The sequence below is a fragment of the Leuciscus leuciscus genome (genome assembly GCF_965113295.1).
Source record: "Leuciscus leuciscus genome assembly, chromosome: 8".
Lineage (NCBI taxonomy): Eukaryota > Metazoa > Chordata > Actinopteri > Cypriniformes > Leuciscidae > Leuciscus > Leuciscus leuciscus.
Window position 1 is genome coordinate 9,028,283 of NC_138732.1, and position 12,481 is coordinate 9,040,763.

The following is a 12,481-nucleotide window of genomic DNA, read 5'->3' on the forward strand; positions in this document are numbered from 1 at the left end:
GAGTCGGTTCTTTCGAGCAGTTTGTTTTCATAGACTGTAAAAAAAATTGTTCGTTTCCAAACAATTCGAGAAAAACAATCTAGCTATTCCTTTACGCCATGATGTAAAGATCCCTTAACTTATTTTATAGGATTTCCTCCCCTGAACCTTTTGTTTGTTGTTTGTTTGTTTGTTTGTTTGTTGTTGTTGTTGTTGTTGTTTTTCGTTCATTTATTTATTTTTCTCTTTCATACTAAACTGGGCTGTTCTGTTGAGCTGCTTTACAGCAGAATTTGAACTGGTCTTATACGGTATCTTATATCTGATGAACTTTGCATCAATGATCCTTATTTTCCTCTTTATTAAGCTGCTTTGAAACAATCTGTATTATATGAAATGATATAAAAAAATAAAAGTGACGACTTTAGTTGATTCAGTTGGTTGTAGCTATATTTATCTGATAAAGACTAATTTAGAACCTAAATAGATAATTTGCATTCACAATAAAAAATATTATTATTATTATTTTAATTTTTAATCTATTATTATTTTTACATATTTTTTAAATAAGAGGAAAATCAATTAGAATTTGGGGGTTGATAAAGCTGGCATATAATCAAGAGATAAACATGAACAACTAAACAAAATAAATGATTCCATTAAAAGATCCGACTCAAAAGAACGATTCGTTCAAGAATCGGACACCGGTTGTTGGGACTCATTTTCTCCTCGCAGACGTGAATGCACGTTTAGTTTTCTTGTGTGTTCAGTTTTATTAACCTGTCAGTAGTATTTAAGCAATCGGTCCAGGGCTAACGACATAAATAGCACGAAAAGAGGTTGAAAATACTTTATATGAGACATTTTAGCATGACGTTTTGTTTTAAAAAATAACAGGACAGTAACTGTTAATGGTTGATTTTCTCTTATAAACAATCATTGGACGACAATATCACAATTATAATGGCAAATGTGCTTGTTGATTTGGATGTTGAGAGTCTTGCTCCAGAAGTCCACAAAGAAAACAAACCTGACTTTTCATCAACAAGGAAACTGTACTCTTATGTCAAGAAAAGGGTGAGTGTAGTGATTATTTTAAGTTATACTTATTAATATTATGACGATTGCCGTGTTTAAAGGGATAGTTCACCCAAAAATGAAAATTCTGTCATCATTTACTCACCCTCTTTACCTCTTTACTCACCCAGCTTTATCACCCTCAAGTTGTTCCAAACCTGTATGAATTTCTCTCTTCTTTTCAACACAAAAGAAGATATTTTTAAACATGTCGGCAATCAAACAGTTGATGGACCCCGTCGACTTCCATAGTATTTCTTTCATCAACTGTTTAATTATCCATGTTCTTCAAAATGTCTTCATTTGTGTTCAAAAGAATAAAGAAATTCATACAGGTTTGAAACAACTTAAGGGTGAGTAAACGATGACAGAATTTTTGAAAGAACTATCCCTTTAATATCGGTCCTTTTTTCCTCCGTTGTGTTTAGATGTTTGCAGCATTTGTGGCTTCCAAGAAATTTCCTCCAACCTGTGAAAACACCTCACCAACTCTTTGGCTCTGTTGTGGACAGTCATTCAAAGAGCCATCATCAATCCACAAACATGTTTCCAACAGCCATGCCAGTGAGATTCACCAGCTGACCACTGAGACGCTGGACGTGATGCTTCGGCAGGCTCACAGCGAGGACTCGATGGAAGAGCCCATTAATGATGAATCAACAGATATCTCATCCTGGATCCCTGATACAAGCCATGTTCAAGAGGATGACCTTATCAAGTAGGTGCATTGCATAATTCTGATATATTCTGCTCTGCTTATGTGAAGATTGATGGTTTTAATAGAGTTCATCTGTTCTATAGGGGTCCAGGTGAAGTTCTGCTGTATTACTGCTACTGCCGTTTAAATGATCCTCAGATGATTTGTCAGTGGCAGAAAGAGCTGTGTTCAAAATTTCACATGACAGGCAAGGTATATAACCTCGAGTCACTAATAAAATCCATACAAGACCTTTATTGCAATATGTGTTTCTCACATATGTGTCCTTCCACAGGTACGAGTAGCTACAGAGGGTATCAATGGTACAGTTGGTGGAACCAAAACCGCCACTAATCTTTACGTCAAGGCAATGCTGTCACATCCATCTTTCAAAATAATGCAAGTACATGATTTCAAGGTAAAGCAATACTAATGCTACTGTCCAGAATAACACTGATAAGGTGCACAAAAGAGACAAACTGAATTTAAACATTGCTCATAACCTGAGATCTGAGATTGTGGGGCTTCCACTATAAGATAATGTGGTTTAGAATAATGTGTCTTGCACAAGAGGTTATAAGTTCAAACCAGCGCAACTGGCAATTCCTTTTTAATTTTGTATCTGTTTTTCACTAGATATATAATGGTGACATTTTTGTTTGCTCTTTATTTCATTCAATAGAAGATATAGAGCATAATATACTTAGTTGAACAAACTTTAAATTTTATTAGGACCTCTAGTAAGTATGCACATCATTGACTTTTTTCCGGCAGAAAAGTGAAGGAGGTGCAGAGTGTTTTTCTGATCTGAAGGTTGGTGTTTACAAAGAAATTGTCCCTATGGGTGTAGATCCCGATATCATCTCCTACAGATTGGCTGGTAAGACTTACAACTGGCTTGATACAGTACATAGAACAGTTGTGTATTCAATGTGTCTTTCTTTAAAATATGCATAAATCTGTTATTCTGTTGTATTTATTCTGCCATTCATATGTTTGGAGTCCGTAAGATTTGTTTTTTAAAAGAAATGAATACTTTTATTCAGCGAGAATGCACGAAATTGATCAAAAGTGACCGTTGAGACATTTATAATGTTACAAAAGATTTCTATTTTAAGGAAATGCTGTTTTGAACACTGTCTATTCATCAAAAATGATCAAAGTCTCTACAAAAATATTAAAAAGCGAATCAAATCAGCATATTATAATGATTTCCGAAAGATCATGTGACTGAAGACTGGAGTGATGATGCTGAAAATTCAGCTTTGCATCACAGGAATAAATTACATTTTAACAGTTATTTTAAATTGTAATGCTATTTTACAGTATTACTGTTTTTACTGTATTACTAATCAAATAAATGCAGCTTTGTATTTATGCAAATGTTGTACTTCACAAAGGAATACACTTGGAACCAGAGGAATTTCACAAAGAAGTGAAGGCGTTTGTGGAGAATCAGTCCTCCATTAGTGATACAATCCTGCTGGACTGCAGAAACTTCTACGAGAGCAAAATTGTAAGTAGTTTAAAAGTCAATAATGTCAGCACTTTATGCACGTTACAGTTAATAGTTCAGTCTGTTCTCAGGGTCAGTTCGATATGTGTTTGGCCCCCGACATCCGGAAATTCAGCTACTTCCCAGACTACGTGGAAAAGAATTTGGATCTTTTTCGGGACAAAAAGGTCCTGATGTACTGTACAGGGGGCATCCGCTGTGAACGGGGCTCGGCCTATCTCAGATCAAAAGTGAGTCCGAATAGGGAGGAAAAAAGACTAAACATGCACATCCCTGTGATGGCATCCTCAATCATGCATGTTTTTTCTTCAGAACATATGCAAGGAGGTTTACCAGCTGAAGGGAGGCATTCACAAATACCTTGAGCAGTTCCCCGACGGCTTCTACCGCGGTAAACTCTTTGTGTTTGATGAACGTTATGCCATCGCATTCAATGAGGACATCATCTCAGGTGTGTACTTTTAAAAAAAAAGCATTGTATATCAAAAAATGCTGACGTGACCTCATATTCCTCCACTTTTCTTTAAAATAAAAAATTTGTCAAATTCTCTTGCCAAGGGGTCCTGCACAATATAAGCCCCAAAAATATGCATACTTTGAAAATCCATCAGTGTGTCTGTATTTTTGGGAGACTCAGTTCTAATATTTCTTAGATATTAGTGCAAATCGGGACACAGACAACACATTCATGACAGAGAGAATCAGACTTACAAACATGTAACTGTCCAAACGGATACGCTCCATCCTCTTTACTAACCTCACTTTAAAAAAACTGGCACTCTCAGTAAAAACTATATTTCTCCCTCGCTGTTTGATTGAAGAACATCAAAATAATCACAAATTCACAAGGTTTTCTTGTTGAAAATGGTTGTATATCGAGTGACAAACATAACATTCACTTCTCCTTTCCCCAGAGTGCCGATATTGCAGTTGCCCGTGGGATCAGTATCAGCTGTGCTCCACAGACTTCTGCTGTCAGCTGGTGCTGTCGTGTGCCACCTGTAGAGAGAGAGGGCTGACGGCCTGCTGTCCTGTATGCCAAGCCAAAGAGCAAAACCACAGTGACGTCTCCTCTGATGGGCTTCCTCGTCGAGAGGAGTGCGAATGCACAATGTCACGACCCAGAATCCCCAAAGATACATTATGACAAATCTCAGATGGCCTGTAACTGTGTGATTTTTTTTTTAAGGAATCTAATCATGCTTTTTTTAATAACTTGCTTTTAAAACTGGACGCAATGCAAATCTTCAATTTTTCTACATTCTTAATTTTATTTGACATACAAAAATCATACATATATAAATGGGACGGGTTAATTTGTCCAACAATAATCAGGTCATTCAACTCAAACTATACACAGACAGTTGATGTATATGTACACAAAAGACAAAAAACTAAAATATTTAATTGCATATTATTTCCTTGAACATGAGATCAGATAAATAAAATTAAAAAAACACCACAAACAGTCATATGGTAGTCATTCTTTGAGTAAGAGAACAGCATGTAAAGCTTCAAATCACAAGGAGTTTTCTTGATGGTGAGATGTCTCCGTTTTGGCAATGTACAAGTTTCCGGCATCTGCAAATGGTTAAACGGCAAAATATTTAACCTGTCCTAACTGAAAGAAAACAAGTTGATTAAAAGATTGAATTCCACATCTGGAGATAACGGCATAATGAGAGATTTATAAGCGGTAGTATAAGCATTTTTGACCAGGAACATGACAAGTATGACAAGGGAGTTTACAGAAATTACCAAAAAATAAACAAGTTTAGCATTTTTGGTGATAAAGAAAATCCTCTCTGGGGCAAAATGACTGGAACTGGAAGTGAGGGTTTATTCATTTACAAAATAAAAGATGTAAGTGCATTTTCAGGATGATCTGCTAACCTGCTTTTTGTAGAAGAACCATTGGACCCTACCCCCAGTGGTAGTAGAGGTACCAGATGGTATCGTTGCTCAGTACTGGTCCAAACAACGGATTCAGCTGTGATAGAATAGCAATCAGCCAGCTGAAATTAAACCAAAAGTACAAAGTGAACAATATGGAAAATACTGCCAAGAGAGACTGAATTTAGGAACAAATGTGGCAGCAAAAAAAGCAGTATGCACTGCCCCCTAGTGGCTGTTAGATAACAAACACTATCATATTTCTTCAAAATAATAAATAATTCACATCAAACATGCACAGTGCAGAGTTTATAAGCTTATTTAATACATCATACATTTGTAAAATACTATTTACACTTTATTTGTAAGTTTATTATATTATACTGGAGGAAACTGCACATTGGCCTGGATGTGTTGTATTTCTTTTCTAATCAATACTGGCATTGCCCGAAGGCTGTAATTGACTTTCCACTGAAACAGAACAGAAAAATCTTTATTTTATTACATTAAACAACAGCTACTATTCTCAAGTCTCTTTAGACATGTACGTTATAACAAAGACAATTTAAAGGTAATGTACTTACAAAAGGTAGCAACAGACTGCAGTTAGTACCAGCATCGTCACAATGACTCTAAAGAGCAAAATACAGATATAAACACTTGTTAAAAATACTGTGAATAAACTTAAATGTGTAAAATAGGTATCTTTTGAATCAGCCTCGTCACTTGGCACGGTCACATGATCCAGTCATACATATCTTAATGTGAAAAAAAAACTGAATTTGAATTGAATGTTCATTATTTGTACTAATACATTATTTGAATTGAATGTATTTCCTATTGCCATGCTAGTCAAATCACAAACTTTATTTTATTCTGACGCTCACTTGGTTTTCGTAAAGTAAAAACGAATAATGATCAACTGTATTGTTTACGAACATTTGTTTTTAGTTTGCCAGGTTTGTGACATTTCAAATATATCGCTAAATAGTTAGAGGTTAATACAGATGATGTACGTTAGTACAGAAAACTTTCGTTTAAGGTAATGCTAATGTTGCTCACCCTCGATTCGGTCCTTTAGGAATAAACCAGGGAATAACTCCACCAATAAGACCCCAAAACACAGTCATAACTGACATTGATATCGCAAACGATGTAGCCGCCATTATATCTATTTGTAGGTCGAGTTTATAGACTTATTTTCTATAAAATAAACTTCGTAGACTCCACAGCGCTCGCGCACTCCACTGCTGTGTGGACGTCGATGGTCATGTGACTCGTCGGGCCCTGAAGAGAACAGGCGTGTGACTGATGATGTCTCACCTCTTCCTCTGCACTCGATCACACTAAATATATACATCCTTCTTTTGATACTAGATGTTTTGGTGATACACAATGTGCGTTTTGTAGGATATGTGCACTGCATATATTTAATTAACTCTAGTCACGCCACACGAAACCTTTAACCGGTGTGAATTATTTAAAATGTCATCCTCTGACTTGTTGCATTGTTAAAACCAATTAGTGCAGCTCTGTGAAACAGGCTTATTATACTTAACCAATACTTTAAAAACATTTCGTTAACTTTACTTGAAATAAAATAAACGTTAACTGAAATAAAATATATAACTCATATATCACTCCTTTTCATATAGTTTTACTTGCACTAAAATAATTCAAACTGAACTTAATACAAACAAAATAGCTCAAATGTTAGTGGACAAATTAAAACAAAATTGATTTCTACCCAAATAGTTACTATAAAGACTTCCAAGACAATTCAATGCCTGGAAATTAACATTTTAAAATTCCCATATATTTCCAGGTTTTAAACAGCAATGGGAACCCCATTTATTACATATTATACACCTTCTGCTGGCCATGACAAAAAGACAGTGACAAAACCCATCAGTTAAACAAGTGGTCAAACAGGAAGTAGAAGTAGTTCCCTGTGTCTTGCCTATCTGTGAAGCAGTTCCCTACTTTAGTCTAATTTTTGTTAAGAAACCAGCTATTGCTCAAACTGTGATTTTCTGTTATGTTATTTTAAAAGAAAACACCAGGTCGAGCTTAAATCCAAATTATTTCACTTCAAGTTCAATTTATCCCAAAGCCAACACTCTTTTAATATAAAAGACAAAAGCACAGAAATGCCAGGTTTTACAGTCTTTTATTGTTAGCAAAAAAATCATTTCACTCCTGCATTTTCTCGATGGTTTCCTCCTTGTATTTGCCCTTCTCCTTAATGTCCTGTCGGGACTTGGCCTTGCGCTCAAGAATCTTCTTGCGATCCTTGTCAAGCTTTAGCCTGGTGATCACCACCTGAAGAACAAAAAGATTGATTCATTTTGTGAACATTTCCATCAACATAAAACAGCACGAAATATCCCAAAGTTTATGCAATTGATCATAAATTAATGCATACGTTAGTTTTGACCAAAAAAACCCCCCAGCATTTAATTGTTCTTCTTGAGGATAACTGTTGCATTTCCTTTTTGATAATGCAGTTAATACAGGAGACAATTTGCTATCTGAGAGAAAGGATTTATATCTATGGATTAAGGTAATTCAGTGATGACAAGATGGGCTTTTATTAAAACTTGACAGTCTATGCTGTAGAATAGGTTTATTTTATTTTATTTGGTAATACTTGACTATAGACAACAGAAAAAGTGATGTGGCATATTTTTCCAAAAAGGTAGGAAAAATGCAACAGCCATAATGCACTGGACATTATACGACTATCTATGAGTGAGCAGGGATAGAAAAATGCAAAAAGCCCTGGAGCCATCAAAATAACCTTTGATAAGAATAAAATGTGGAATTAAACAGAAAGAGTACACAATGTTTATTACATATATTACTTGCATTGTAACAATACAAAGCTGGTTGAAAATCAGCAGTAACCCTTTAGGTAACTAGTTCTACTACTACAAGTAAATGAAATGTGATCCTGTAAGCTTTTGCATTGGCAGATTGGTGACAACTCAAGCAGAACAATCAGATGTTTCATTTCTCATAAACAAGTAATGACCCCCTGATGACATGCATAATTTGGACATTGAAATATCTAATAGAGCACTGGTTAAAACATCAGTCAGTAGCTCTATGAAATAGTCTGTAGGTGCGTTTCCATTACAGATTTGCACAAAACTTGTGCGATTTTTTCTAAAATGGACAAATTATTGCGAAATGACGGCGTTTCCATTAATCGAGGTTATGCAACTAAAGCGTAATTTTTTCCTCTCGCGATAAGTCATTCCTAAAATCATGGTGGCAGATGTTGGTAGGTTTACGTATATCCCAGCCACTGCACTGGCCATTATTATTTATCGAAGGAGACGTATGTATGTTATCCGAGCATTAATGGTAAGGAAAGACACTTATACTTGGGAGTGGCTGGTGTTTCTCCCTCATTTCTGCTTAGAGGTCTTGATTGTGGCATTTCTTTGAGGTTTAGAATCCAGTATTCCTGTAATTCTTTTGTCTTTTATAAATTTAATAAAGAACTCGGTCTCGTATTCTGTCCAAACATAACTTGTCATCTACGTCAGGTGACCTGTAAATGCGCAAAAACTGATTCCATTGCAGTTTAGAGAAATCTTTCTTATCCCAATTGCCTGAAAATCCACCTCATGCGAGCATAAAAACTTTTTTGCGATAAATGGGAGTTTTTGCGAAATTGACGTTTCCATTGGGCGTATTTTCAAGACGCCATTTGTGCAATTTGAAGGGTAATGGAAACGCAGCTAGTGTCTGTTCATTAATACTGGAAAGATGTCAGAAATGTGTAGTCAATTTATGAGTGACAATTGTTACTCAAATTCACCAGAACACAGCTTGTTTTGATGCAATAAAACTAGTTCCAGACTTCATCTGTGATTGGGTTAAATTGCTGAATACACATTTTAGCATGCTGTTTATGTAATGCAGATTAATAATCTGTAAGTTTACTGCAATTTTTTTTGTTTTATCACTAACCACATGTATCAAATGCAGTTATTATTGATGATATATATACATAAATATTTTAGATTCAATATTTTTATAGATTAGTGGCATTGGCTGATAACCAGATTGCCCAATTGCATAAAGGGGGTCAAATTTACATTTGCTTGATGAAATTCAGTCATTTCAATTGAAATCATATATTGCTCATTTTCAAGTTGGTCACGTCAATTCGCCGCGTTGTCCAATAGAAAGCTGTTTGGTTTGAAAGTGACTTGTGTATGAGCAGCGGTTCATGCATCACAACACTGACAATAGAGCATTTTGGCAAAATTTTGCCAGACTATTGTTTGACACTCGCTTGCCTAATGCCTGCTACAGAATGTGCGATTTCACCAATCCTATAAGATCATTACAAATCACACTGTACGGCATGAATAAATTCGGCCAATAAATAATAAACTTGGGTACCACATGTATGTAGACTTTACGAATATGAAACCCTTTGAATCGTAGGATACGACGTAAGTTAGTATAGAAGAATAAGATATCACCAGCATGCTCTAGTGGAAAACAAATAGAGCAAGATGAATTAAACAAACTTTTTGAATTAAATTGCACTTTAGAAATTGTACTTTTTATGTGTGCTAAAAAAAAAACAAAAAAAAAACAGGTGACTATGGACACGGTCGTGGCTATGGAAAAGAGGCCAACTTGGCATGCCAATTTTGGAGCTTGAGGTGAGTTAAGTTTTAACGCCATGTCGCACTGATCAATACGACATTTAAAGTTGTATTTTTATTGGCTAATCAGTAGACGTAGGTCGTAGCAGCAAACACACTGAGATCATCATGCTAAATTTATGACAAAAAAAATGAAACCTTATTATGAAACCAAATTTCATTTAGAATATATCTGCCATCCTGCCCTTTGGATATAGGACAACCACTAGCATGACACTTGTGTCTTGCATGTAAACAATTCTCTGGATATAATACACACCTTGCTGGGGTGGATGCCAACATGGACTGTGGTGCCGTTGGCCTTCTCACGCTGCACACGCTCGATGTAAATGACGTACTTCTTTCTGTAGACCTGGACAACTTTGCCAATCTGCTGGCCTTTGTAGTGTCCCCGGACAACCTGGTGATGAGGGGAAATAAAGCAAGGGACGTTACGGTAACATACTTAGAAACAAAATGACATTTCAATACGTGAGACTGCATTTATATATCAGGCAGAAAAACCGAATAACGTCCTCACCTGGACCTCGTCGTCCTTGCGGATGGGCATGGATCTTACGTTGTACTTCTGGCGAAGCTCTTTGGACAGAGGAGAGGACATGATCTTCCTGCGGATGTGAGAGGGGGCATTGAAGTGCCTCTTGCGGTTCTTGCGCCGGGAGGATGTCACAAATTTATTGAGCTTCATGATGGCTGGTAATGGAAGAAGACAATTAAAATTAAACTTCAATTATAAATAGCATCTGCTAAATGAATAAATGTAAACTTATACATACAATTTATGTGATAAATAAGCCACATTCAAGACAGATTTTAAGATAAACAGCATTTGTTTCAAGAATGAAACTGACTGTATAGCATTACTATCACGATTTGGGTTTGTTTAATTCAGCTTAGCACATCTCTCAATGAACAAATCAGACATTCTAACACAAAACACTGCACTCGAAGCTTGTGAATTCATGTCTTGATAACACACGGTGTATTTTCAACAGCTCGTGCTATTGCTATACTGTTATTTCAACTTGACATGACACCAAGCATACACACATCCCTAAATTTCATATTTATATTGTGCTTCGAGTTTTTAAACGCGACACGATTAAAACAGCCTATAACACGCATAAAAGGAAAGCATAGCCGTGTGTTTTGGGCAAAGTTAAGGTAACGTTATTCACACGGGATAACAGTGCTCCTAGAGTAGCAACTGGCTGAACTTTAGAGGCTAAATCATCCATAATGTTGTACTGCGAGTGTAAAATATCACGGATAACTTCAACATACTGATATTGTGTAGCGATAATGTGTGTTTTAAACTTTGAGGACATAAAATCCACGAGGATGGCAAAGGATGTTTGAGAAATGCTTTAGCAATCTTGGCTTACCCTGCCGACTTGTCTCTATGGCCGCCGGAAAAGAGACTCTAGAACTACTTCCGCCAGAATTAGTTGTAGCGCAAACCTCGCGAGATCATCATGGATAGAATGGGATTTCAAAGTAACTACCTGGTTTTTTTTATTTTTTTATGGCAGGGTCACAAACAACACAGACAAATGAATATCCATTAACTAGGCTAGGCCTTCATTAGAAAGAAAAAAACATCAGAGATAAAAGTATACAATATGATGACAGCGCTTTACAGATAAAAGTGGACGCGTTCGCGTTTATCTCTTGGGTGTTGACTCGATTTTTACGGAATAAATCTGATTTACAAATTTAATAAAAAATAAATATATAAAATTAAAACTCTTAAAATTGATGCAGTTTAAATTAACAGTCAGTTACTAGTACTTTTAATTAAATATTTTCAAAGATATTTTGCCAAACAAAAGTGCAAATTCTTAGAGCTCAGATCATCATGGTCATATAAAAGTATGATTGTCCTCCTGAAAAGTCCAGTTTAAGCTGGTAGCTGTGTTTTGGAACATGGTAGCTGGTTTATTTCGTTCAAGCTGGATATTAGCTGGTCCAAGGTTGTCATAAGCTGCATGACCAACCAAAGTGTCTCAAAACCAGCTTGATGTTGCTGATTCAAGACGCTCTACTAGCTAGAAACCAGCTACCATATTCCACAAACACAACTTAAACTGGACTTTCCAGCAGTTAATTACCAATCTTGTATAAGATGCTGTGCCAGGCACCAAGTTATTGCTCTTAAACATAAACATTTGCCCCTTGTCATTTTTATAAGTGTCTTAGCAAAGTAACACATTTTTACAGACTCGTTCCAAATCCATTCTGATATCTTAAAATCTTTGAATTCCCATATTCACAGAACCAAGATAAAAATCTGCAAACAGCAAACATATCAATATTTCTATGTTATATAATTATATTTATCATAGATAAACAGCCAGCGTTCAAATGTAAAACATCACAATTTCTTGTAGTGAAATTGTGTCACAGGTGCTTTAACTTAAACAAAAAAAATCCATGCCAGGGACTTCTTTTGTCAAAAGGTTATACAGAAGAAGAAAAGAAGGCAAATCTGAGTCACTTCATTTTCTTAGAATAATATAATCGTCAGTGAATTTGAAAAACAGTTTTTATTCAACACAATATTAAGCACTTGTTTTGATTTTTATCCAACAAACCTTTAAAAATAGCAAAACATAGTTTGCCACAAGT

General features: G+C 35.7%; 3 protein-coding genes and 1 long non-coding RNA gene across 8 annotated transcripts; 1 reads left to right on the forward strand and 3 right to left on the reverse strand.

Moving 5' to 3' along the window:
* Positions 1-689: 689 nt before the first annotated feature.
* tstd2 (thiosulfate sulfurtransferase like domain containing 2) lies at positions 690-4,717 on the forward strand. 2 transcript variants are annotated; one of them, XM_082178118.1, is made up of 9 exons: positions 690-1,056; positions 1,485-1,774; positions 1,858-1,966; positions 2,049-2,171; positions 2,528-2,633; positions 3,154-3,269; positions 3,341-3,499; positions 3,582-3,720; positions 4,184-4,717. In XM_082178118.1, exons 1-9 carry the CDS (start codon positions 943-945, stop codon positions 4,414-4,416), a joined length of 1,389 nt encoding a protein of 462 aa, XP_082034244.1. In that variant the 5' UTR covers positions 690-942; the 3' UTR covers positions 4,417-4,717. The 2 variants fall into 2 exon arrangements, with proteins under 2 accessions (XP_082034244.1, XP_082034245.1); XM_082178119.1 differs by having other exon boundaries at positions 924-1,056; positions 1,613-1,774.
* On the reverse strand, positions 3,737-4,177 carry LOC309504835. The gene is made up of 2 exons (XR_014208191.1): positions 3,943-4,177; positions 3,737-3,908 (listed from the first exon to the last, which is right to left on the reverse strand). It is a non-coding gene; the product is annotated as an uncharacterized lncRNA (long non-coding RNA).
* Positions 4,516-6,453, reverse strand: atp6v0e1 (ATPase H+ transporting V0 subunit e1). Of its 3 annotated transcripts, none has more exons than XM_082178123.1 (4): positions 6,225-6,453; positions 5,747-5,794; positions 5,163-5,284; positions 4,516-4,850 (listed from the first exon to the last, which is right to left on the reverse strand). In XM_082178123.1, the coding sequence occupies exons 1-3, from the start codon at positions 6,326-6,328 to the stop codon at positions 5,191-5,193; spliced, it is 246 nt and encodes an 81-aa protein (XP_082034249.1). In that variant the 5' UTR covers positions 6,329-6,453; the 3' UTR covers positions 4,516-4,850; positions 5,163-5,190. The 3 variants fall into 3 exon arrangements, with proteins under 3 accessions (XP_082034249.1, XP_082034250.1, XP_082034248.1); XM_082178124.1 differs by having other exon boundaries at positions 4,516-4,890; XM_082178122.1 differs by having other exon boundaries at positions 4,516-4,881; positions 6,225-6,452.
* Positions 6,454-7,315: 862 nt separating this feature from the next.
* Positions 7,316-11,368, reverse strand: rpl26 (ribosomal protein L26). Of its 2 annotated transcripts, none has more exons than XM_082178121.1 (4): positions 11,239-11,368; positions 10,374-10,549; positions 10,113-10,253; positions 7,316-7,484 (listed from the first exon to the last, which is right to left on the reverse strand). In XM_082178121.1, the coding sequence occupies exons 2-4, from the start codon at positions 10,539-10,541 to the stop codon at positions 7,356-7,358; spliced, it is 438 nt and encodes a 145-aa protein (XP_082034247.1). In that variant the 5' UTR covers positions 10,542-10,549; positions 11,239-11,368; the 3' UTR covers positions 7,316-7,355. The 2 variants fall into 2 exon arrangements, with proteins under 2 accessions (XP_082034247.1, XP_082034246.1); XM_082178120.1 differs by having other exon boundaries at positions 10,374-10,546; positions 11,239-11,345.
* Between the last annotated feature and the right edge of the window lie 1,113 nt (positions 11,369-12,481).

Coding starts and splice junctions, on each gene's coding strand:
- tstd2 (XM_082178118.1), top strand. CDS start 943: ATGGCAAATGTGCTTGTTGATTTGGATGTTGAGAGTCTTGCTCCAGAA. Junction 1,775..1,857: donor CAAGAGGATGACCTTATCAA/GTAGGTGCATTG, acceptor TCTGTTCTATAG/GGGTCCAGGTGAAGTTCTGC. Junction 3,721..4,183: donor CAATGAGGACATCATCTCAG/GTGTGTACTTTT, acceptor TCCTTTCCCCAG/AGTGCCGATATTGCAGTTGC.
- atp6v0e1 (XM_082178123.1), bottom strand. CDS start 6,328: ATGGCGGCTACATCGTTTGCGATATCAATGTCAGTTATGACTGTGTTT. Junction 5,795..6,224: donor CCTAAAGGACCGAATCGAGG/GTGAGCAACATT, acceptor TTTGCTCTTTAG/AGTCATTGTGACGATGCTGG. Junction 5,285..5,746: donor GCAGTCTGTTGCTACCTTTT/GTAAGTACATTA, acceptor GTTTAATTTCAG/CTGGCTGATTGCTATTCTAT.
- rpl26 (XM_082178121.1), bottom strand. CDS start 10,541: ATGAAGCTCAATAAATTTGTGACATCCTCCCGGCGCAAGAACCGCAAG. Junction 10,254..10,373: donor GCAAGGACGACGAGGTCCAG/GTGAGGACGTTA, acceptor CCTCATCACCAG/GTTGTCCGGGGACACTACAA. Junction 7,485..10,112: donor TTGGCATCCACCCCAGCAAG/GTGTGTATTATA, acceptor TTTGTTCTTCAG/GTGGTGATCACCAGGCTAAA.